At 36.3% G+C, this 22,237-nt stretch overlaps 1 protein-coding gene and 1 pseudogene across 1 annotated transcript in view; both read left to right on the top strand.

The window, feature by feature from the left end:
- COPB2 (COPI coat complex subunit beta 2) overlaps positions 1 to 22,237 on the top strand; it is a 33,728-nt gene that overhangs the window by 2,288 nt on the left and 9,203 nt on the right. The window contains exons 2-15 of the mRNA XM_054595450.1: positions 4,955 to 5,092; positions 8,288 to 8,374; positions 8,580 to 8,706; positions 9,558 to 9,706; positions 11,708 to 11,854; positions 14,285 to 14,384; positions 15,281 to 15,423; positions 15,662 to 15,861; positions 17,681 to 17,791; positions 19,580 to 19,668; positions 19,753 to 19,859; positions 20,870 to 21,013; positions 21,623 to 21,753; positions 22,001 to 22,208. Coding sequence (XP_054451425.1) covers positions 4,955 to 5,092; positions 8,288 to 8,374; positions 8,580 to 8,706; positions 9,558 to 9,706; positions 11,708 to 11,854; positions 14,285 to 14,384; positions 15,281 to 15,423; positions 15,662 to 15,861; positions 17,681 to 17,791; positions 19,580 to 19,668; positions 19,753 to 19,859; positions 20,870 to 21,013; positions 21,623 to 21,753; positions 22,001 to 22,208 — 1,881 coding nt within the window. The remainder of the gene's footprint in view (positions 1 to 4,954; positions 5,093 to 8,287; positions 8,375 to 8,579; positions 8,707 to 9,557; positions 9,707 to 11,707; positions 11,855 to 14,284; positions 14,385 to 15,280; positions 15,424 to 15,661; positions 15,862 to 17,680; positions 17,792 to 19,579; positions 19,669 to 19,752; positions 19,860 to 20,869; positions 21,014 to 21,622; positions 21,754 to 22,000; positions 22,209 to 22,237) is intronic.
- LOC129088452 (vesicle-associated membrane protein-associated protein A-like) lies at positions 12,135 to 13,168 on the top strand (annotated as a pseudogene).

The following is a 22,237-nucleotide window of genomic DNA, read 5'->3' as shown; positions in this document are numbered from 1 at the left end:
TAGCATTTCAGCTGAGTTCTAAATGAATGCAGCTTTTGGAATATGGAAGGAGACACTTAGAATTGAGGGTACAGTATGAGTATCTTAGTCATCTTTGTATTTATTCTAGAGTGCCTGGTACAATGTCTTATTCAAAGCAGTCACTTCAATGTTGGGAGTAGTATAGCAAGAGCTATTTCTTGGCTATGCTTTTGAAAGTGGGATTTCTGCATTATGGGTAGGTAAAAGTATACTAGGATAGCGCAGTCCCCTGGCCCACCTTCTTGGAGCATCACTTTTGCTCAGTAATCAGTTATTTAAAACACGATAAATTATACACAGTTTCTAAGTGTCCAGTTTCTTCACTTAGAAGAGGAAAAATATGAGATGTGCTGGCTTAATGAAAGCCCCCACCATGGTTCCTGGCACATAATAGACGCTTCATGTTTGTTGGCTCTGAAGAGATCAGAAAAAGTTAAAATTTGTGGTGGGGCAAAATTCAGAAATGGCTGAAGTAAAACATCCTGCTTCCTTGAATGAGCAAAGATTGTGAAGATGGTGGTTTGAACGTAGAAAATTTGAGATGGAGACAAAGGGATGACAGTGGAAACATTTTTGTGGTGATGGTAGAGAAGAGCCAAAGAACTCTAATCGTTTAAAGTAAATTAAGGAGTATAAGTTGTTGCTAAAAGTAGGGGAGCTGTGTATAGAAGTAAGAACAAAGTTAGAAGTAATCAATGACCCAAATTTGATACGGATGCAGAAAGATGAATAAAAGTCTTGTGACGTGTTTGCTTTGTTTCAGGAAATTGGCTTTGCTAAAATTATCTAGTGGTCTTCATTTTGAGTTGAAAAGTAACCTTACATTTCTGTTCCATTAATCATCATGGAAGTTCATAAAAAAAGTTTGACAATAAGTCAATTTGCCAGATAAACTTTTAGTTTGTGTGTAAGAGCTGTTGAAGGGGGAATACATTTTAAATCAGTCTTCCTCAATTTGCTTAAAAGAGAGAATCAAGACTACTGCCATAAGGCATCATGTATTATATATGAAAGTTCATTCAAGTAATGAATGGTATCTTTGGGAGAATTAAGAAAATCATTATTTAAATCATTTTCTGTTCTATGGTTTAGGTGAGGAATCCAAGTTGAAAAGGCAGTTTCATTGTTCAGACAGACAGACAGACAGACACATCAGTTAGTTGTTGCACTTATTTATGCATTCCTTGGTTAATTCTTGTATGTGCCCAGACTGGGGACTGAACCAGCAATCTTGGCGGAACAGCATTCTAACCAACTGAGTTACTCAGCCAGGACAAAAAGGCAATATTAAACTATTAGTATTTTCTTGAGAGAGTATTGGAGTTCTTGTTTAAAATTGTTCTACTTTCCATTAGGTTCCTGTAACTTAAATCGATTAAAATATTATAAACGCTTCCATTTGCTTCAAAGGCCTTCAAGGACATAGATATAGCCCATATCGATCACACATTACATTGCCCAGCATTATTGTCAAAATAAATCTCCTTTTCTCCAAAGTACTCAATTTATTTTTTGAGTTATAATTGACATACAATATTATATGGGTTTCAATATATAATTGAAATATAACCTTAATCACGATACAGTGATTAGATACTTGTATATACATATTGTGAAATGATCATCACCACAGTAAGTCTAGTTAATATCCATCATAATACATAGTTACAAAAATTTGTTTTATCTTGTGATGAGAACTTTTAAGATCTAACCTAGGCAACTTTCAAATATGCAATACAATATTATTAACTATAGTCACCATACTGTATGTTACATCCCCATGACTGACTTTATAACTGGAAGTCTGTACCCTTTGATGTCACCCGTTTCACCAGCCCCCTGAACCCCACCTCTCGCAACCACCAGTCTGTTCTCTATTAACAGATGTGTGAGTTTGGGATTTTTTTTTTTAAAGATTCCACATATAAGTGCGATCATGCTGTATTTGTCTTTTTCTTTCTGACTTAATTTCACTTAGCATAATGCCCTCAAGATCCATCTATGTTGTGATAGTAAGGTTTCATTCTTTTTATAGCTGAATAATATTAATACATATTATTGTATTTATTCACCCATATATCTTTCTGATATATCTTTCAGATATCTTTCTGAGTTGGTGTTTTCGTTTTCTTCAGAAAAATACCCAAAAGTAGAATTGCTGGATCATGTAGTTCTATTTATAATTTTTTGAGGAACTCCATACTGTTTTTCATAGTGGCTGCACCAATTTGTGTTCCCACCAAGCATGACAAGTGTTCCCTTTTCTCCATATCCTCACCTATACTTGTTATTTCATGTGTTTTTGATATAGCCATTCTAACAGGTGTGAGGTGATATCTTACTGTGGTTTTGATTTGCATTTATTTCTTTGAGAGTAGTGATGTTGAGCATCTTTTCATGTATATGGGGGCCATCTGTATGTCGTCTTTAGAAATACGTCTGTCTATTCAGATGACCTGCCCATTTTAAGATTGAATTTTTTTTGTTTTGTTATTGAGTAGTATGAGTTTTTAATATGTTTTGGCTATTAACTCCTTATCAAATATATGACTTGCAATTATTTTCTCTCAGTAGGTTTCCTTTTCATTTTGTTGATTACCTTTGCTATGGAGAAGCTTTTTAGTTTGAATAGTCCCGCTTGTTATTTTTACTTTTGTTGCCTTTGCTTTTGGTGTCAGATTCAGAAAATCATCTCTAAGATGGATGTCAAGGAGCTTTTTTGGGTTTCTGGTATTACATTGATGTTTTCAGTCAATTTTGAATTAATTTTTGTGGGTGGTGTAAGATAGGGGTCCAGTTTCATTGTTTTGCATGTAGCTGTCCAGCTTTCCCACTACCACTTACTGAAGAGACTGGCCTTTTCCCATTGTGTATTCTTGGCTTCTTTGTCATAAATTACTTGGCTACAGATATGTGTGGGTTTATTTCTGGGTTCTTTATTCTGTTTCATTGATCTATGCCTGTTTTTATGCCAGTACTATACTGTTTTGATTAATATTATAATTTAGGATTATTAAGACTTCATGAATAACTCTTACAAATATTTTCTTATTTGACATTAATGACATTGGCATAAACTGTAATTTATTTAGATATTTTATATTTATTTGCCAGATAGTCTATTATAAACCAAGGGTTCTCAGAATGTGGCCCATTATCTTGTTGGAGTTCCCTATATTTTTTTAGGAGGTCCTCAAATTAAAACTATTTTCCTAATAGTAAGACACTATGGACCTTTTTCACTGTGTTGATATTTGTACTGACACTCTAAAAGTAATGAAAGTTGAAACCGCTGGTGCAGTATCACCAAATTACTGATAGTGAATTCTTCACTGTCACACAATTTTCTTCTAAAAAGCCAGTTTCATTAAGAATGTCATTGATGAAGCAGTAAAAAAAATACTAATTTTATCACATATCAACATGTGATAAAATTACATCTTTTAATTATTCTGTGTGTTGAAATGGGAAGTATGCCTAAAGTGCTTCTGTTGCATACTGTTGTTTAAGTTGCTAGCTTTGCTTGAAACAATGGCTGACTGCCTGGGGTTGTTCAGACTTCATTGTTTGGTATTTTCTAAAAGCGGAAAGAAGTCCCTGACAGTATTTGTTGCTGATGATAAAATTAGAGCTTTTTAGTGAAAATTTGAATTTTAGAAAAGTTCTACCACTGATCTTAACAGATTTCTAAAACTTAGCAGTTGAGGTTGATGGTGATATTAATGAATGTGATTTTGGTACTGTATAATGCAATATTTCAACATTTGGAAGACCTGCATAATTCATTGAACCAACATTTTCCAAATAACCAAGGTATGATGTTACAAAATGATGCATGGATCTATTTAAAATACAGAATAGACCAATGGGTTTTAAGTACAAAGTATAAAAAACTCATTTGTATGGTTTCAGATTTTACAGTGCAGCTAACCTTTAAGAAGCTACTACTTGCTAAGTTTTCGTATAATATCAAAGAAGTAGGTCCACAATTATTTGGGAAAAAAAGTTAAAATATTTATTTCTAACTACATATCTTTGTGAGGCCAGTATTTTTTTCATACACATCAAACAAAACAACACATCACAACATACTGAATGCAGAAGTAGATACAAGAAACCACCTGTCTTCCATTAAGTTAGAATTTAAAGTTTTATAAAAATGTGAAACACTGCTACTCTTCACTAAATTTCTTTTGAGAATATACTTTTCATAAAAGTATGTTATTTAAGTAAACATGGATTTATTCTTGTTTTCTGAAAATGAATTAATACATAAATATTTTAAGTTGTCACAGTTCTAATTTTTAACATGGTAAATATCAATAGCTATAATCCATATAAAAAGCTTTTTGAGCCCTGGCTGGTGTGGCTCAGTGGGTTGAGTGCCAGCCTGCGAACCAAAGGGTCACCAGTTCGATTCTCAGTCGGGCATATGCCTGGGTTGTAAGCCAGGTCCCCACTTGGGGGCGTATGAGAGGCAACCACACATTGATGTTTCTCTTCCTCTCTTTCTCGCTCCTTTCCCTCCTCTCTAAATATAAATAAATAAAAGTCTTTTTTAAAAAAAAAAGCTTTTTGAGGGTCCTTAAAATATTTAAGAGTATAAAACTGTCCTAAAACCAAACAGTTTGACAACTGCTGCTATAAATTTTAAAATTTTAAATATTTATATTTTTGTATGTATGAGTGAAGAAGTAGAAGAATTTACCTTGTGAGTTCCTTTGCCTTAATGTGGAAAATATGCATTCTGGTTCTTTGTTGCTGTTTTTGGTCCACTTTTCCATCCAAACATTTAGACCTGCTCCTGTGTCTACAGTTTTGGAGAGTAAAAACTGAATTGTTTTGTAGGCCTGTTAATGCACTATTTTTAGTTACAATTTCAAACATTTTATGCGGCATAACAATTTAATTTTTTTTTAATGTTTCTTCTTAGCCTCTACGACTTGATATCAAGAGGAAGCTAACTGCTCGATCTGATCGAGTTAAGAGTGTGGATTTACATCCTACAGAGCCATGGATGTTGGCGAGTCTTTACAATGGCAGTGTGTGCGTTTGGAATCATGAAACACAGGTAGGAATTTTAAGGACTTTATTAGAAATACTGTGTTAGACTGTGTTTATAATGAAAGAGAAGAACTAACATAACAGCGTCCAGTAACTATATACAGACTGCTTTCTCAAATTGGTACAAAGTATGTTCAATAAAGAGAAACAAAGCTTGTGGAAGACACTGTTCTGGGCTTGTAATATACAGTATATAAATGTTAAATTCTGATGTAGGTAGTATCAGCCTTTTTTTTTTTTTTTTTTGATTAAGGAAACTGACACCAATATAAGATTACTTGCTCTAGAGAAAGTATTTAATAGTACTTACTTTTCCATTTAGTGAATAGTCCAACAGTCTTAAGAATGGAATTTTTAATTTTATTTTTCCTCCAGTGCTTAATATGATATGTAGATAAGTTTCAATCAGCCTTAAAACTATAGATTATATCAGAAATATTTGTAGTCAGCTTTTGATTACACATATGAGAATATCTTTTTGCAGAATATTTGCCTTAAATGCTTGTTTTGTTTTCTTTCATATGAGTAAATAATGTATCCTTCAGATTAGTTTATTATGCTATTTTCCACTCTTTCTTGACCATCCTTAATCTTTTTCTTTCAAAGAGTAGAGCATATAGTCAGCACTATACCATACTGTACCATTTACCTGTCTCTTATACAGTAATTATCCTCAATATCCAAGATTAAGTTCTGAAATCCAGATAACAGTTCACATTTGAGGAATTTAAGATGGCAAAAATAGGCTTAGGGTGCTAACATCAGGAGTAAACCTAAAAACACTGCTAGAGCCTTCTGTCCCTACAGTAAAACAATAATGAATACACACTAAATCAAAACACCATTGTGACATTTTACACACATTAACACTTTGTTCTCTGCTGTTTCCAAGTGCCAGTAATATTATTTGACACATAGTAAGTGCTCAGTAATTATTTGTTGAGCTAATGAATCATAAACATTCCATTTATTACTATTACTGTTTCAGGGTTTCTGTCCTCTACAATTTCCAATCTTTTATCTTGTGGATTCCTTTCCTTTGATGCAGATAATATGCATTCTGTTTCATGGGTTTTTTTGTTTTCTTTTTGGTCTACTTCTTCATTCATATTTGAAACCTTTCTGATTTTATGCTTAGGAGTATGCTGATGCTTCTCATCACTCCCACCACACTTGCTAGTTCTTTCTAGGGATCCCTCTGTCAGCTCCATTTAACCATCTCTCAACTGTCATTTCACTGTAGTTTACTCTAAAGCCCAGGTGTACTTCCCCTATTTTTCTCTAGGCTTTACTGTTATAAAACCATTTAATCTGGGCCATTTACTTTGCCTTGTTTTTCAGTTTCGTGCCCTCTTGCAATGCCACCTGCTTACACTTTTGTTATTTAGCTTATTGGTAATATCTTGTTTAATTTTCTTCTTTTCTTCAAGAATGATTATTCTATGAGGGCAGGGATTATCCCATTCGTAGTTCCCACTACTGCTCCAAGTGCATGCCTGGCAGTCAGGCTTATAGAGCATGCGCAGACTTTGTTGCATTGTTAATCTATTTTTGGTTCTCCCTGATTTTTTTTTTTAACATTATCACCAACAGGAGTTACTCAATATACATGAGTAACATTATCACCATCACTCATGTATATTGAGAGCAAAATTCTTGAAAAAGAAAAAAAGATTTTTGGAAGTAAATTTGAAGTACTTGAATTTCAGATAAGGAGATATTATATACCCTTTAAGGTGGTGACTACAATGGTTAAAAAAATCAACATGTTAGAATCTGAAGCCATCCTGCTAATTAAACGATATGGGAAGGCCTTTCAGCCATGTTGAAGCTCAGTTTACTTATCTGAAATAAAGATACTGTTTCCTTTCCTACACCACAAGATTGTCAAATGGATTAAATCAGATGAGATAAATTGTGTATGACACCTGTGTGTTAGTCATTATTTCCCTAATTTACACAGGGTGTTTATATATTGAGTGTGCAACATTTCCCCCTTGTTAGATTGCTTAGCTTTTAGGGTGTGGAAACCAACTCTTATGTTATTTGTATCAGCCACAACACTTAACGTTGGCCTTAACCATGACTGCTTGTTCTACAGCTGCTTTACTTTTACTGCTCAACATATCCCTAGGTTTGTTGGCTCCTCTTGTGAGCTTTTGTGGATTTGTCTGTCATCTTACAGATGGCATTTCTGTTATTAGTCTCTATATCACAGTCGACTGGTAGCATTAGTACAGGTTGGAGCTGACATGTCCCCATTTATTCATTATTTGGCTGAAGAAGCTTCCCAAGGCCAAAGCAGGCTCAACCGTTCTGATGAACTAGTCCCTGTTCTTTTTGTTTAGTTACATGGTTAATTAGTAAGATTGTGCTGTTTTTATTACTCTGTGGTACAAAAAGAGAGATTGAAAAATCATAGTTTGATTCTTTAGAATTTTAAAGAACAGAGGATAACAGTGGGAGAACAAAGGAATGCATTCATCCCTGCTGTTTCTAGGAGGGTCTCCTAGCTTTCTACCTTTATCCTGTGTATATAGTACTCCTTTTGGAGTGGCGTGAAGGTACATTTAAATCAGTTTCTCATACTTTACTAAAAAGATAATAGCATATGTATGGATACATACGCTAAAGTATACAGAAAAATTGTATCTTGAGTTTGTGGGTTTTGTTTTAAAAAGAAACTAAGAGCTAATACATTTAACCAATACTTATAACACACTGGTTGTTTTCTAGTCTCTGTTTTTGGCTCTAGGAATACAGTGGTAAACAAAATTTCTTCCCTCAGGGGCTTAGCAGGAAGGATTGACATTAAACACATGATCGTAAAGGTGTAAAGTTAAGAAAGGGAAGTATAACGTTCTGTGGGCAGGTTTTCAGGCTGAGGCAGCAGCAGGAAAGGTAGGTTTGGGAGTAGCCAAAGGTGAGGCTAGAGAAGTAGGGAAGGGCCCAGGCATAGAGGATATGGAATTCCATCTTGTGGACATTCGTTTTTTTCTTACCTTTTATATTTTAATTATGAACCTGTTAAAAACATGGTTGATCTATTTTTTTAACTTCACTGTTGAACCTTCATATTTTAGCCTGAGAATATTTTTAAATCAGAAGTGATCTAAATAATTAGATGTTTCAAGTATAACAGAATAGATTTTTCAGTTATTCTCCCATAATTCAAGTTGTATATTCTTGTTAATTTTTAAAGACACTGGTGAAAACATTTGAAGTGTGTGATCTTCCTGTTCGTGCTGCAAAATTTGTTGCAAGGAAGAACTGGGTTGTGACAGGAGCGGTAAGTAATTATATGAGTTTCTAATCCCATTTTCTAAATTGGTCAAAGATTATATAAATGAGTTGCAGAATTTTGATTCTTGAATAGTTTTGTAAATTAGTGCAATGTTTGGAAGCATGGGCTTTATAACTCGAGTCTGTAGTGTACTTTTTCATGCAATTTTACTTCATAACTGTAATGATAGTTTTGAAATTTCCATTTTTAGGATGACATGCAGATTAGAGTGTTCAATTACAATACTCTGGAGAGAGTTCATATGTTTGAAGCACACTCAGACTACATTCGCTGTATCGCTGTTCATCCAACCCAGCCTTTCATTCTAACTAGCAGTGGTAAGATGTGACCTTTTTGGTCATATGCATCTCTTTGAGTAATTTATTTTCATTCAGTGAGACATGTAATTGTTTACTGCTCTTACAAGTAGACTTCTAATTCCAAACAGCCTTTAAACTATTTAAATCCATTAACTTGCTATTGATGCTGCTTGCTTTTATATTTTAATGAAATAGCAACTCTATTTAGGATTTATGTAGCAGAATTGCTCCAGTTCCTGTCAGAGAAGACCTGAAGGTCTAGATGCTTAAACATCTGCTGAACAGAAAGCTCATTTATATGCTGATGAGTGAGCTTTTGGCAGATTGCCATATACCCTTGTCAGTGGTACCTTTATATTCAGACTAGTTCCTTGGTATTATGTATAAAAAGTGGACCTTTTGGAAGGCAATTAAAACAAGTTGCATTAAATTGGTAAGAGCTCTTTGAAACATTTTGAAGTTAAAAATTAAGAAGTAATTCAAACTTTTTAAACCAATCTTGTATTTTAAGAGACATGCTTATTCCTTTAATAGTTATTGGCCATCATTATTCAGTCATACTTATACTCTAATCAAACTTGCATTACCCCTTTGTCATTCTGTGAAGCCCAGAGTCTGTCCTCAGTATTTCCATGAAATTTTTGTATTTGCTATTAGTAATTTCTCTGTTATATTTTCACTATTTTTAGAGTTAAGTTTATTCTTAGAATAAATAAAGGTTTTGAAAACCTATTCAATTCCGATACTATTTCTGGAAGTTGTGAAATGTATGAATTATGTTACATCTGCCTTAAAAGGCACAGAGACTGCTTACTTTTGAATGAAAGAGATAAAAATTACAGCTAACTTGAGACTTTCTTTTGGTCTAGATGACATGCTTATTAAGCTCTGGGACTGGGATAAAAAATGGTCTTGCTCACAGGTGTTTGAAGGACACACCCATTATGTTATGCAGATTGTGATCAACCCCAAAGATAACAATCAGTTTGCCAGTGCGTCTTTGGACAGAACTATCAAGGTAGGGTGTTCAGTATTTCTATCAGTTATGATTGTTGGTGAAATTTAGTTGTTTTATGTATTTTACTACTGGCTGCCCAGAAAGTTGTTCCATTCTGAGAAGTTTCTCTCAGAAGCTTATTTTGAAGTCAAACGAAGACTTCTCATTTTAATACAGAAAGGCATATTCTGTTTAGAAAAATATTTTGGCAACTTGGTATTCATAATGAAGGAGTGTTTTTTCATGTGGAAGCAGTGTTAAGACTTCTATTAAGCCTTTGCAAACCCAAAATTTTAAAAATGCCCATATATTCTCTAGGTTACTATTTCTTCTCCTTTTAGTGTATTTGTTGTTTACCTCTGCTGGTTTTTATTTAAAGTTCATCTGCCTCCATTCTCTTTTTCTTACTCCATTTTTCCATACTGCTGCCAGTTATCTTTCTAAAACATGGATACTATCTTATCAGTTGCCAGCCTAAGGATAAAATTCCAATGCCTAGGATGGAATACAAGAGTTCCCAAGGCTAGACTCAGCAAAATTATGAGATACCTTCTCTAACCCTGGTAAAGTCACCATTCCCTAGAGATGCCATGAATGTTCACAGAATCTTACCTTATTTAGCCATTCCCTCTTCCTGCAGGAAGGCTTAGCACAGTTATCTACCCGGAGAAGCTCTCTTCAGACACCCGTTTCACCTCTAGACAGAGCTAGTCATGCTCATCACATTCACTTCTGTGCTTTTTGCCTCTATTATGGCCTTCATATTGAATAATAATGTGTCTTCAGAAATGTTTATCCCCTGAAATGTTGGTGTTTGGGGCAGGAACTGTGTCATCCTCCTCCCTCAAGCAGGCATTCATTAGCAAGCAGCACAGTGTCTTGCCTGTACTATATGCTGAATATGTTGTGTTGCAGTGAATGAAGTCATTTTCTTTTTCCATTACAATATTTAAAATAGCTCTGTATGCAGAGATTTAAAATGATACATTGTATTAATTTTTGCTTACACATGTAAGCTTATAGCTATATAATATTATTCCTCTACCTTACATAACAACATATGTTAATTGTTTGACAGCCTAATTATTATTAAATGTTATATATCTGAATACCTTAGGGGTTTGACCTTACTTTTTTTCCTTTCATTGCATCATCCTTGCATTTGACGTAGGTTGGAAACTTTGAGATTAGTTTTAAACTTTTTTCACTAAATAAGGTGTCTTGAGAATAAGAATTGTCTTCTCTTTGGCTGTCGTAAAGTTTGTTGTATACAGTAAGTGATAAACATAATGTATTTCCCACAGGTACTCCCATATAGTAGGTGATCATTAAATATTTGTAAAGAGATAAAGTTCAACATGAATGCTATAGTAATTTTTGGCTACTTTTAATTAAGCAGTATTTTTTTTCCTTTTAAGACATCTTACTAAATCTACTTTCATTAGCTTTACATTAAATCTCTCATAAAATCTTTTCCTACCCTTAAATTTTCTCAAAATGTTGCCTGTTGATCACCGGATGTGTCTGTTAAAACTATAGTTTTCTGCCTTCACTGGGTGACTCAAGTTGGTTGGAGCATCATCCCAGACACCAGAAGGCTGTGGGTTTCATCCCCAGTAGGGGTGTGACAGAGTGATGTTTCTCTTTAGCACTGATGTCTCCCTCTCTCCCCCCACCCTTTCCCTTCCTCTCTCTAAAAAAGCAATAAAAACATATCCTTGGGTGGGGATTAAAAAAAAATATCTAGTTTCCTAGGCTCATTTCCATGCCATTGAATCATAATGTCTAGGGAATGAAGCCTGGAAATTGGCATTTTCAGATTACTCCATAGTGATTCCGGCCCCCTAGAAATTCAGGTACAGTGAGGAAGGACAGAAACCAGATGCATGGGGGAAAAAAAGATTCTTTAGTTTTTGTCTCCTGGGCTTTTGCATTTTTTATATTATGTCAGAGATGTGTTAGAGCTATCTGATGAAAAGATGTTGCCACATACTGACTGGCAGATGCTATTGCTCTCTGAAGGTGTGGCAGCTAGGCTCTTCATCACCAAACTTCACTTTGGAGGGACATGAGAAAGGCGTGAATTGCATTGATTACTACAGTGGTGGCGACAAACCATACCTCATTTCTGGTGCAGATGACCGTCTGGTTAAAATATGGGACTATCAGGTACAGTTCTTTTATAACTTTACTTGCTATATGTTAAACATGCTTCTTACTGTTTCTTACCGGGCAGTTAAAACTTGGATTATGGAACTCTGTTCATAGCATAATAACTTAAGGCCTCAGTATTGGTACCTAAGTTGCGGTCCCAGAATTCCCCATAAAAATGAAAACAAATGGCTATGACAATTTACAAAATAAAATGCTATCATGTTTTGTTTATCTTTTAATTTATAGTAGAAATTAGAAATGTTAGGCTTCTGGCTGCCTGGCGCACACCATAGGCATGCAGAAGTTGTCACGTGGGGCCCCGAGGATCGCAGTGCATGTGGCCGTATGGCGCCAGCTGGTGTGGGGTTGAGTCAGTTGTGAGACCCAGAGCTGCTGACCCAGCAGGCAGCCCACCAACCAGCAACACAGTGGTGGGAGTTGGGGTGCAGGAGCCATGAACTGGCCCATTATAGATTGCAGCTGAGCCCTTGCGACTATAGTCCCCTGTCCCCAGCCAGCCAGCCGCTGCCATGGGCGTGCCCCTGCTCTGCTCTCTCTGAGGGTGTCCGCCTCTGGGGCCGTGGTGAAGAATGAGCAGATGGTGGTCCTCAACACTCCCACAGACCTCAGATTCAAAGGCTCCTTCACAGATGTGGTCACTACAGATCTTAAGTTGTGAAATCTAACCGATAGAAAAGTGTGTTTCAAAGTGAAGACTACAGCACCTTATGGGTACTACGTGAGGCCCAACAGTGGAATTACTGACCCAGGGCTGACTGTGACTCAGTAATACTACAGCCTTTTGACTATGATCCCAATGAAAAAAGTAAACACAAGTTAATGGTACAGTTTTTGCTACACCAAGCATTTCAGATATGGAAGCTTTGTGGAAAGAGGCAATACCTGGTGAATTAATGGATTCTAAATTGAGATGTGTTTTTGGAATGCCCAGGGAAAATGATAAATTGAATTATATGGAACCTAGCAAAGCTGTTCCACTAAATGCATTTGAACAAGATGGACGCATGCCAAAAACACATGTGTTTCACTCAGTGATACTGAAACAAGGAACTCATGGAAGAGTGTAAAACACTGCAGAAATGATGAAGCTATCAGAAGAAAATTGACTCCTGAGAGATAAAGGCTTAAGGCTCAGGAAGGTAGCACACTTGGATAAACCTGGATCAACCTCAGCTGCATCCTTCAGAGATAAACTCACCAGTCCTCTTCCTTCACTTCTTGTAATTGCAGCCATTTTCATTGGATTTTTGCTAGGGAAATTGAGCTTGTAGAGTGAAGCATGCAAAGTGCTATTTCTTTTATTTTCTCTTGACCAGAAAAAGATTTGTTAACCTGCCATTTCATTGGTAGTTGGCCCACGATGACCATTTTTTTGTGTGGGTACAGTGTCATATACGCTTTGCCTTTAATGATCACTTGGGATTAGAAAACACAATAAAAATGAACTGTTTGGCTACTGGACAAATTGTATGTTACGAGATCATCACTAGCAGATGTCAGCTGCACAGTCAGTCCTTTATGAAGTTCATAAATAAAGGATTGTTCTTTGTGGTTTTAATAAGAGTTTAAGAATTGTTCAGTCTTATTTTAATAATTGCTTTAAATTTTATCTGTTGCTGTTACTTCTTGAAATATGATTTATTTCGATTGCTAATTCCACTCAAGAAATGCTAAGAGGTATTCTTTGGGGAAACGGTACCTCTTAACTGTGTAAATTTTCTCCTTTACCTTTGCTAATATCATGGCAGAGTTTTTCTTATCCCTTATGAGGTGGTGGTTAACTTAGTTGTTCATTTTTATAATCCTGGCCCATGGTATTTAACATAAAAAAATAAAACTGTTAAAGATTAAAAAGAAATTTTAACATTTTAATTAAAATGCTTACATCTTCTAGTATCATCATTGGCAGACTTCCATTTATATTTGAAAACTAGCAGATCAATGAATAATGTCATGAAATAGCCATGGTACAACCATTTGCCACATAGACTCTTATAAACCTAGTTATGAACTCTTGATACAATAGTTTTTATCTCCAAGATTTTGCTAAATTTTTTTTTGTTCCTCACATAAAAATTTCCCCAAGCAGTTAATAAAATGAGAGCTAGAAAACCAGTTTTGTATTTAGATACAGAATAAAAGCATTAAAGATATTTTTATAGGAATTTGGGGAAAAAATACTAAAATGCAAACCAGAGATCTTTTGAGGGTGTTGGGGGTGTTTTTGTCTTTAAATGTGATATTTACATCTGCCTCTATTATGATATATGTACACAGAAGATAATTCTATTTAAAAATTGTCTATACTGAATGCTTTTAGACTGTCATAACCACTGTCTTTTATAATATATCTGTGTACCTGGCAAAATTAAGGATGAGTTGCTTTTTTCACTAATGAAAGTGTTTTCTATGTCTTGGTTACAGAACAAAACATGTGTGCAGACACTGGAGGGACATGCCCAAAATGTGTCTTGTGCCAGTTTTCATCCTGAGTTGCCAATCATCATCACAGGTTCAGAAGATGGTAAGTTGGAAATGTATGTTTATTCCTATGCTTATAACTACTAAGTGGATATTTGAGTCAGCTACAGCCTTGTGTTGTATTAGGAGTTTTCCAAGGATTTTAAATATTTTTTTAGAGTACAATACTTAAACTACAAAAGAGTAAAGGGGCGGCAGCAGCAGCAGCAGCAGCAGCATCGTCATCATCATCCTTCTCCTGATGTGTTTTGACTCTATTGCTTAAAAAAGAGGACCTCCAGAGTCCTCAAGAAAAAATGAAAAAGGCTATGCTTTGGAGTCTAAAATCTGGGGCCAAATTCAGGTTCTGCCATTTCATGGATGTGTGATTTGGGCAAATTGTGAATTGGGAACAGACTTACCCACCTCATGGGATTATAGTGAAAGGCTGAGAAGAAATTGCATGTATAAAGCACCTGGAACATAGTATGCACTGTAGCCAGGAAATCTTTTCATTAGTTCACACTTAAAATTACATTTCTTGCCCTGGCTGGTGTGGCTCTGGACTGAGTGCCAGCTGTGAACCAAAGGGTCGCTGGTTCGATTCCCAGTCAGAGCACATGCCTGAGTTGCAGGTCAGGTCTCCAGTAGAGGGCGCGCAAGAGGCAACCACACATTGATGTTTCCCTCTCTCCCTCCCTTCCCTTCTCTCTAAAAATAAATAAATAAAACCTTTAAAAAATATAAAATAAAATTATATTTCTTAGTTTCTTATATATTTTCTATTACTAATTCTTTATGTTGCTTTATAAAATCACTTATAGACTATAGATTTAAAAAAATCAAGCTGTCAGGAAGTGTTTTCTGTTTGAATATAAAGACTTCCATGTGTTTGGTTCAACTGACACAGTTCATTGTCAGTGTTTAAATTAAAAGGGATTATTCCATTCTTCTTTTTAGGAACTGTGCGTATATGGCATTCAAGCACGTATCGCCTTGAGAGCACATTAAATTACGGAATGGAGAGGGTGTGGTGTGTGGCCAGTCTGAGAGGGTCCAACAATGTCGCTTTGGGCTATGATGAAGGGAGTATCATTGTTAAGGTAATCATTAATTATAACATCTCTCTGAATGGATGGACCCAGGGGAAGCAATTTTCATTGTGTTTTAGTACAGTCATTTTCCAAGTCACCAGTTTTGTTAAACTGGCACTGCTTTTATTAAGCACAAGAGATTAAGCACTGGAGATTTGAAGTGGAAGAAAGGAAAGTAGGCACTGTTTATTTTGTTGTGGTCTTGCTTTTCCTTTTCATTGCTGAAAGTCATTTGTCATTCTTCCAGCTTGGTCGGGAGGAGCCTGCCATGTCCATGGATGCCAATGGAAAGATAATTTGGGCCAAGCATTCAGAAATCCAGCAGGCCAACCTAAAAGCAATGGGAGATGCTGAAATTAAAGATGGAGAAAGATTGCCACTGGCCGTAAAGGACATGGGCAGTTGTGAAATTTACCCTCAGACTATTCAGCACAATCCTAATGGGCGGTAAGCCATAACCAAAATCTCTTTCTGAGCTTCTGTGTATGTTAGAGCAGGGTTTGCATAGCCACAGAAGATGCACTCCTGCCCTGCAGCGGGCATTCCTTATTGAGCTTTTGCCCTGGCCTCACAATCCTCAGTGCAGCGGCAGGCAGCCATACCAGTGGGTCGCGTTGGCACACAAGGTATAACGTATTTGCCTTCCTGGCCTGGTGCCATCATACAGTTTTGAACAGATACGTAGTTTTGTGTTTACTCTTATTTCAAATGCGTTGGGTTGGTATCCTTGTGCTCTTTTTGAGGGCAAGGATCCATGTCTTACTCTGAGACTCAGTAGGTACGCTCTCAGTATTTGCTGACTCATTGCTCTTAAAGAGAAGAGCTGGCTCTGAAGTGTGTGTGTGTATATGTGTGTGTGTATATATATATATATTCCCCCCCCCCCCAAAGAATTTATCTATCTTTAGAGAGAGGGGAAGGGAGGAAGAGAGGGAGAGAAACATTGCTTTGAGAGAGAAATACTGATTGGTTGCCACTCATACGTGCCTCACCTGGGGGACTGAACGTGCACCCAGCCAGTTGCCCTGACAGGCAGCTGAACTGGTGACCCGCCCCCCGCCCCAGTTTGCAGGAAGACACCCAGCCAACTGACACGCACTGGTCAGGGCTGAAAAGGTTTGGGAATTGGCAGTATTTCCTTTTCTTTTCTGTAATTTGAACCATCAGTTCTGTTCCTCCCTTAAGATTTATAAATCACCAAACTTCTTGTGAGAGAAGAGTTGCTAGCACAATGAATTTAAGCCTGTGGAGCTTTAAAAATTAATTTACAGTAAATCTGGGCATATGAGTATTTTTTTAAAAAGACAAAGTATATAAACCAGCTGTGCTGCCTAGTTCAGTAAATGGTGATACAAATAATTATTTGTAAGAAAGTGTTTTTATGAAGATTAAGAACACATTATATATTTTTCCCTTAATATAACACATTTTTTGCTGTAAGTGTTGTAGTTCACCATTGACAATCCAAAAGCAGCCAATACCGTATTCGAAATTACAACTTTTAAAGAGGGTTGCTTTATGTCTATTGAGAAAATTTTTGACTGTGCAACATGCTATTTATACTCATTATTTAAATGCTAAAATATGTTTATTTTGATAAATTTAACAGTGAAAACTGGAGTGAGATATTTTTGTTCATTAGAATGATCAGTTTTAAAATGAAGATAGTCTTGCAACAAGATAGTGCCTTCTTATGGTATAAATGTAATGGGCAAGGTGCTCAACCAATACTGGTTGAATTATTGGAATCCTCTCTGATGCATCTCCAGTGATTCTCATCTTCCCATCCCCACTCTCCTTTGTTTCTAAAAGAAAGCCACTACAGCAATAACCCCATTTCATAATTTGCTTTTGGATTTGTTGGGTAGAATATTTAATCTAGCTCTATATCCATAGATATGTATAGCTTTAAAAGAAAATAGGTTCAGTTGTAATAGTTGATTGAAGTAACACTTATTGGAAATACTTAACCATAGCACTGGCTGGGTGGTCTGGTCGGAGCACTGTCCCGCACACCAAAAGGTTGCAGGTTTGATTCCCAGTCAAGGCACATACCTAGGCTGTGGGTTTGATCCCCAGCCAGGGTGCATATAGGAGGCAACCAACTGATGTTTCTCTCTCACAGCAATGTTTCTCTTCCTCTCTTTCTGTCAATAATAATATCTTCAGGTGAGGATTAAAAAAAGAAGTATTTTACCATAAATATGAATCATTGTTTCCTGTACATGCGCTCTATAATTCCCTCCCTGGCTTCTGTACTTTCTAGGTTTGTTGTGGTTTGTGGTGATGGCGAGTATATCATCTATACAGCAATGGCATTGAGGAACAAGAGCTTTGGGTCTGCCCAGGAGTTTGCATGGGCCCATGATTCCTCAGAGTAAGTGGACTGTGATATCCAGCCGGCCCTGATTGCAAATGGGTGTTCTGTGTGTGGCTGTGTGAAAGAGGTTCTTGAGGCCCAGTGTATGCTGTGCTGCTCTGTGTTAAAGAACAGCTCTCATCAGAGCTGCCTGTTAGAGGGTTAGAGTCAGAGGCAGCTGTGCAGCGTGAGCTGCCTTTACCCTTTCTAAATTCAGGATTGAGCTGGCTCACGCAAACTGACCTAGTAATCCCATTAACTGGGGACCCAGCATTCATTTCCTTGATGGTAACCCATGGCAGGGCCTGGGCGCAAGGTAAGTAGGCTCTCAAATCAGGTCCTTGGCCAGTGACCTGGGGTGATCTTCTGACCTGGTGCCCTCAGGCGCTGCCATCCCTTTATGAGATGAGTCTGGGAGAGATTCTGTAGTCTGATGTCATCTTGATAAGAGCTTCATTGAATCTTTTAAAAAACTCATTTTCTGTGATACTACCTCCCATTCTTAATAAAACAAATTTGGTCTGTATTCAGAATGTTCATAAAGTGTTCCGCTTAAAAACAGGAAAAATATAATTTAACTCTGAATTATTATACTAGTCAGTCACTGACTGGTCCCTTTTTGATTCCAGTTTGGTGCATGTAATAAACATTAGGGTTTTGGTCATTTTCAGGCCACACTCTGAATTATACCTTCACAGGTTTCTTAGTTTTGTTTTCCCATATTTTGTGTTGCCTCTGGCTCCAACAGTGGATAATTTAAGCCTAAGTGTTGTGTAAAAATATGCACTTTTTTTTTTAAACAAAAAGATTCACTGAGAGGTAAGGAACTATTTTGATGTTCTCATAAATTTCCTTATTACACTCATTCATGCGTAGTTCCATGTACTAAAATGAACTTCGATTTGCCTTACCTTTCCCAACATACCTGCCTCTGGCTTGGTAGTTCCTTCTTTCACTTTATCCAGCTGCGACACTGTTCAGCATCTTTTCTGTTCTGAGCATAGCACTTGTCAATGAATATTCTTGAATAGCCAGCAACGGCTACAGCTCCTTTGCAAGGCAGAAGCCTGAATTATATACAATTTTCTTAAGTTTTTGCCAAACATGGATGACTAGTGAGCCACTTGTAAAAGTTGTTTTTTATTTTTTAAGTCACATTTATTGCTGTATAATTTATACAAATAATTTAAGTGTACATTTCAGTGAATTTAAACGAATTACAAACACTAACCACCAGAACAATTAAGATAGAGGACACTTCTGTCACCTCAAAAAAATCCTCATGTTTTCCCTTAATAGTCAGTATGCTGCCCTTACTCCCCGGCCACAGGCAAATACTTATCTGCATTTTTGGCACCATGTAGATTAGATGTGTTTTCTTTAGCATTTTATATAAATGTACACTCTTTTGTCTGGTTTCTTTTGCTCAACACAGTGTTTTTGAGATTCACCCATATTGTTGCATGGATTAATAATTGGTTCCTTTTTTGCAAAGCAGTATCCATTGTACAAATATACCACAGCTTGTTTAATCATTCACCTGTTGATGTACATTAGGGTCTTTTTCAGTTTCTAAAATAGTTGGTAAGCCCTAATAATTTGTGTAATAGTGTAAAACCCATTTATAGTTTGTCCAACTGTAAGGAGTTCACTGAACTTAGGGAAAAAATAAATTAGTGAATCTTCAAATATTTTATATTTTTGCGTAGTTCCCTACTTAAATATATTTGAAGAAACTAGTGACCTGTGGTTGAAATATGGTTTAGTATATAATATGCTATGTTTGCCTTCCATTTCCCCCCCCAGATATGCAATAAGAGAGAGCAACAGCGTTGTAAAGATATTTAAGAACTTTAAGGAAAAAAAATCATTTAAACCGGATTTTGGAGCTGAAAGTGAGTGTTATTTATACACTATATGTTTATAGAAGCTTTGTGATGGCTCGAAAAACATGTACAAAAAACCCTTTTTCTTTTTAGGTATCTATGGAGGCTTCTTATTGGGGGTCAGATCTGTAAATGGCCTAGCTTTCTATGACTGGGACAATACAGAACTTATACGCAGAATAGAAATTCAGCCCAAACACGTGAGTTCCCTCCATTGTTTTTTTGGATTGTGCATCTTTGTGATGAGCTCTGGGTCCCTGAGGCCAGGGAATGTCATTGTATCCTAGTGTCCTTGTTCCATTATGTTGACCATGGCGCCATTTACCTCGGGATTGCTTAACACTCAGAGTTGTGATATTAAAATAAGGCAATGGATGCTGCATAGTTTGAAAAATATAAAAAGTTTTACAAATGCTGAGTGCTTTTCACATTTTAAATAGTTTCTGACTGAGGAAAAAAAAAAAAAAAAAAAAAAGCTTTGAGGACAAGAAGTCATGAAGTCCTGCACTTGGAAAGGCCATTAAAGTTCCCATTCGTTTCAGAAAGTCTTTTCATACTTTATCTGATAATGGCTGTTTAAACGTTAGGAAACTGTCTCCAGTGGCAAAACTGTTCTACCTTTAGAACTGCCTCTGCTTCTTTGACAGCTTTCAATGTCAGGAAAGTATCTTTGGAGACAATCCACCTCCCTAGGGTCCTGTTTCTGTCTGCTATAATAGCGTGTACTCTCAGTGGGCAAAGGGACAAAAGTCGGTTCATGAGGGGTGAAAAAAATTAATTATTTTTATCTATAATGTGTATGTATTTATATGTATATGCATATCATGTAATATGTTTACCATATATAAACATACATACAGTAGTATGTGTAGTATTAAAATTTCATAGGGGAAGGTGATTATGAAAACAATGTCTAAAAAAGTTCAGAGAGAATTGAATTAACACTATTCTAGAACAATAGTGAATGGGCTACCCCTCCTCTAAATTACAGCACATCTACTGAACATTGACAGCTCTCTTTCCTTTCTCCCTTGTCTTTCCATTTGCAGGCTAAGTAGAACAGCACTGCCCTGTCCACCTTCCCAAATACATGTATATGTTCACTACATCCGGATGTAAGATTAATCTGTGAGAAATAAAGTGTGCTGTTTATCATATCCACTCTGAAATCCAAAATAATTTGTCTGTGTTTTTGTTTGTCATGTTACAGATTTTCTGGTCTGACTCTGGAGAGCTAGTCTGTATTGCCACTGAGGAGTCATTTTTTATCCTTAAGTATCTGTCAGAAAAAGTTTTGGCTGCACAGGAAACACATGAGGGAGTCACTGAAGATGGCATTGAAGATGCATTCGAGGTAATTACATCAGCACAACTTTAGCTTTGTTTTTAAGTGATTTCTTAGAACTTCACTCATTTTAACATTTTAGTATAAATTAGGCTTGGGGAAGCTAAGCATTTAAAGAGTTACGGTAAAATGTGGAAATTAAAATCTTGGAGCAAAGATCAAGGTTTGAAAGTATTCATGTTTAAAAGAAATTTGTGCTTTGACTTAAGGGAATTCTAAGACTAATTTTGATATCTTTCATTAAGGAAATTAGAAGGTGTTTTGGTCTTAAGACAATTTGGTGGAATGATTTAAATGAGCCTTCAAGTAAAGATAAATTGTGGAGATATCCTGGAAGACTGTATGAAATACTTATTATGCCAATTTAATGTGTGTTAGGAGTTTAGACCACAGCTTTGACACAACAGAGATTTGACATTACAAATACTTACACCCAATTTTGTTCTTAAATGAAGAGTGAAGATAGACATTCCAAGGATAGATTTTCTTTCTTGAAATAGGATTTTGCCTTGCCTTCATTACTCTGCCTTATCACCCTGAATTATATCCAGTTTTTTGTTACTGACAGGATTTCTAATGTTGAATAAGGTAATAATAAACTTTCCTTTCTTTTTGTAGGTTCTTGGTGAGATTCAGGAAATTGTGAAAACAGGGTTGTGGGTAGGTGATTGCTTCATTTACACCAGTTCTGTGAACAGATTAAATTATTATGTCGGAGGAGAAATCGTCACCATTGCCCACTTGGACAGGTAGCTGAGTATCATTTTGCTTTTGTCTTAAGCATCCTAAATTTAAGAGTATACTTCTTAAACAAACCTATTGCTGACTTGTAGGAATGATAGGCTTGATTTTTCTCATTGTTATAGTTTTAGTAGGTTGGTAATTGCTAACCAAAGTTACATCAATCAAATGAAAAGATTTTGAGCAGGACGCAGTGTAGTATGTATGTGCGTGTTCTGATTAGGGCTTCTAAATTAGTGTCTGTCTCTTACACAGAACGATGTATCTCCTGGGCTATATTCCTAAAGACAACAGGCTTTATCTGGGCGATAAAGAACTGAACATCGTTAGCTACTCCCTGCTGGTTTCAGTGCTGGAATACCAGACGGCTGTCATGAGGAGGGACTTCAGCATGGCTGATAAGGTCCTTCCTACCATTCCAAAAGAACAAAGGACCAGAGTTGCACACTTTTTGGAAAAGCAGGTAAGAGGGTTTTGTTTTGTTTGGTTTTG

The sequence above is a fragment of the Pteronotus mesoamericanus genome, unplaced genomic scaffold (genome assembly GCF_021234165.1).
Source record: "Pteronotus mesoamericanus isolate MK-2021 breed Mesoamerican mustached bat unplaced genomic scaffold, CSHL_Meso_final scaffold_54, whole genome shotgun sequence".
NCBI lineage: Eukaryota > Metazoa > Chordata > Mammalia > Chiroptera > Mormoopidae > Pteronotus > Pteronotus mesoamericanus.
This window is presented reverse-complemented; position numbering and strand designations above follow the sequence as displayed.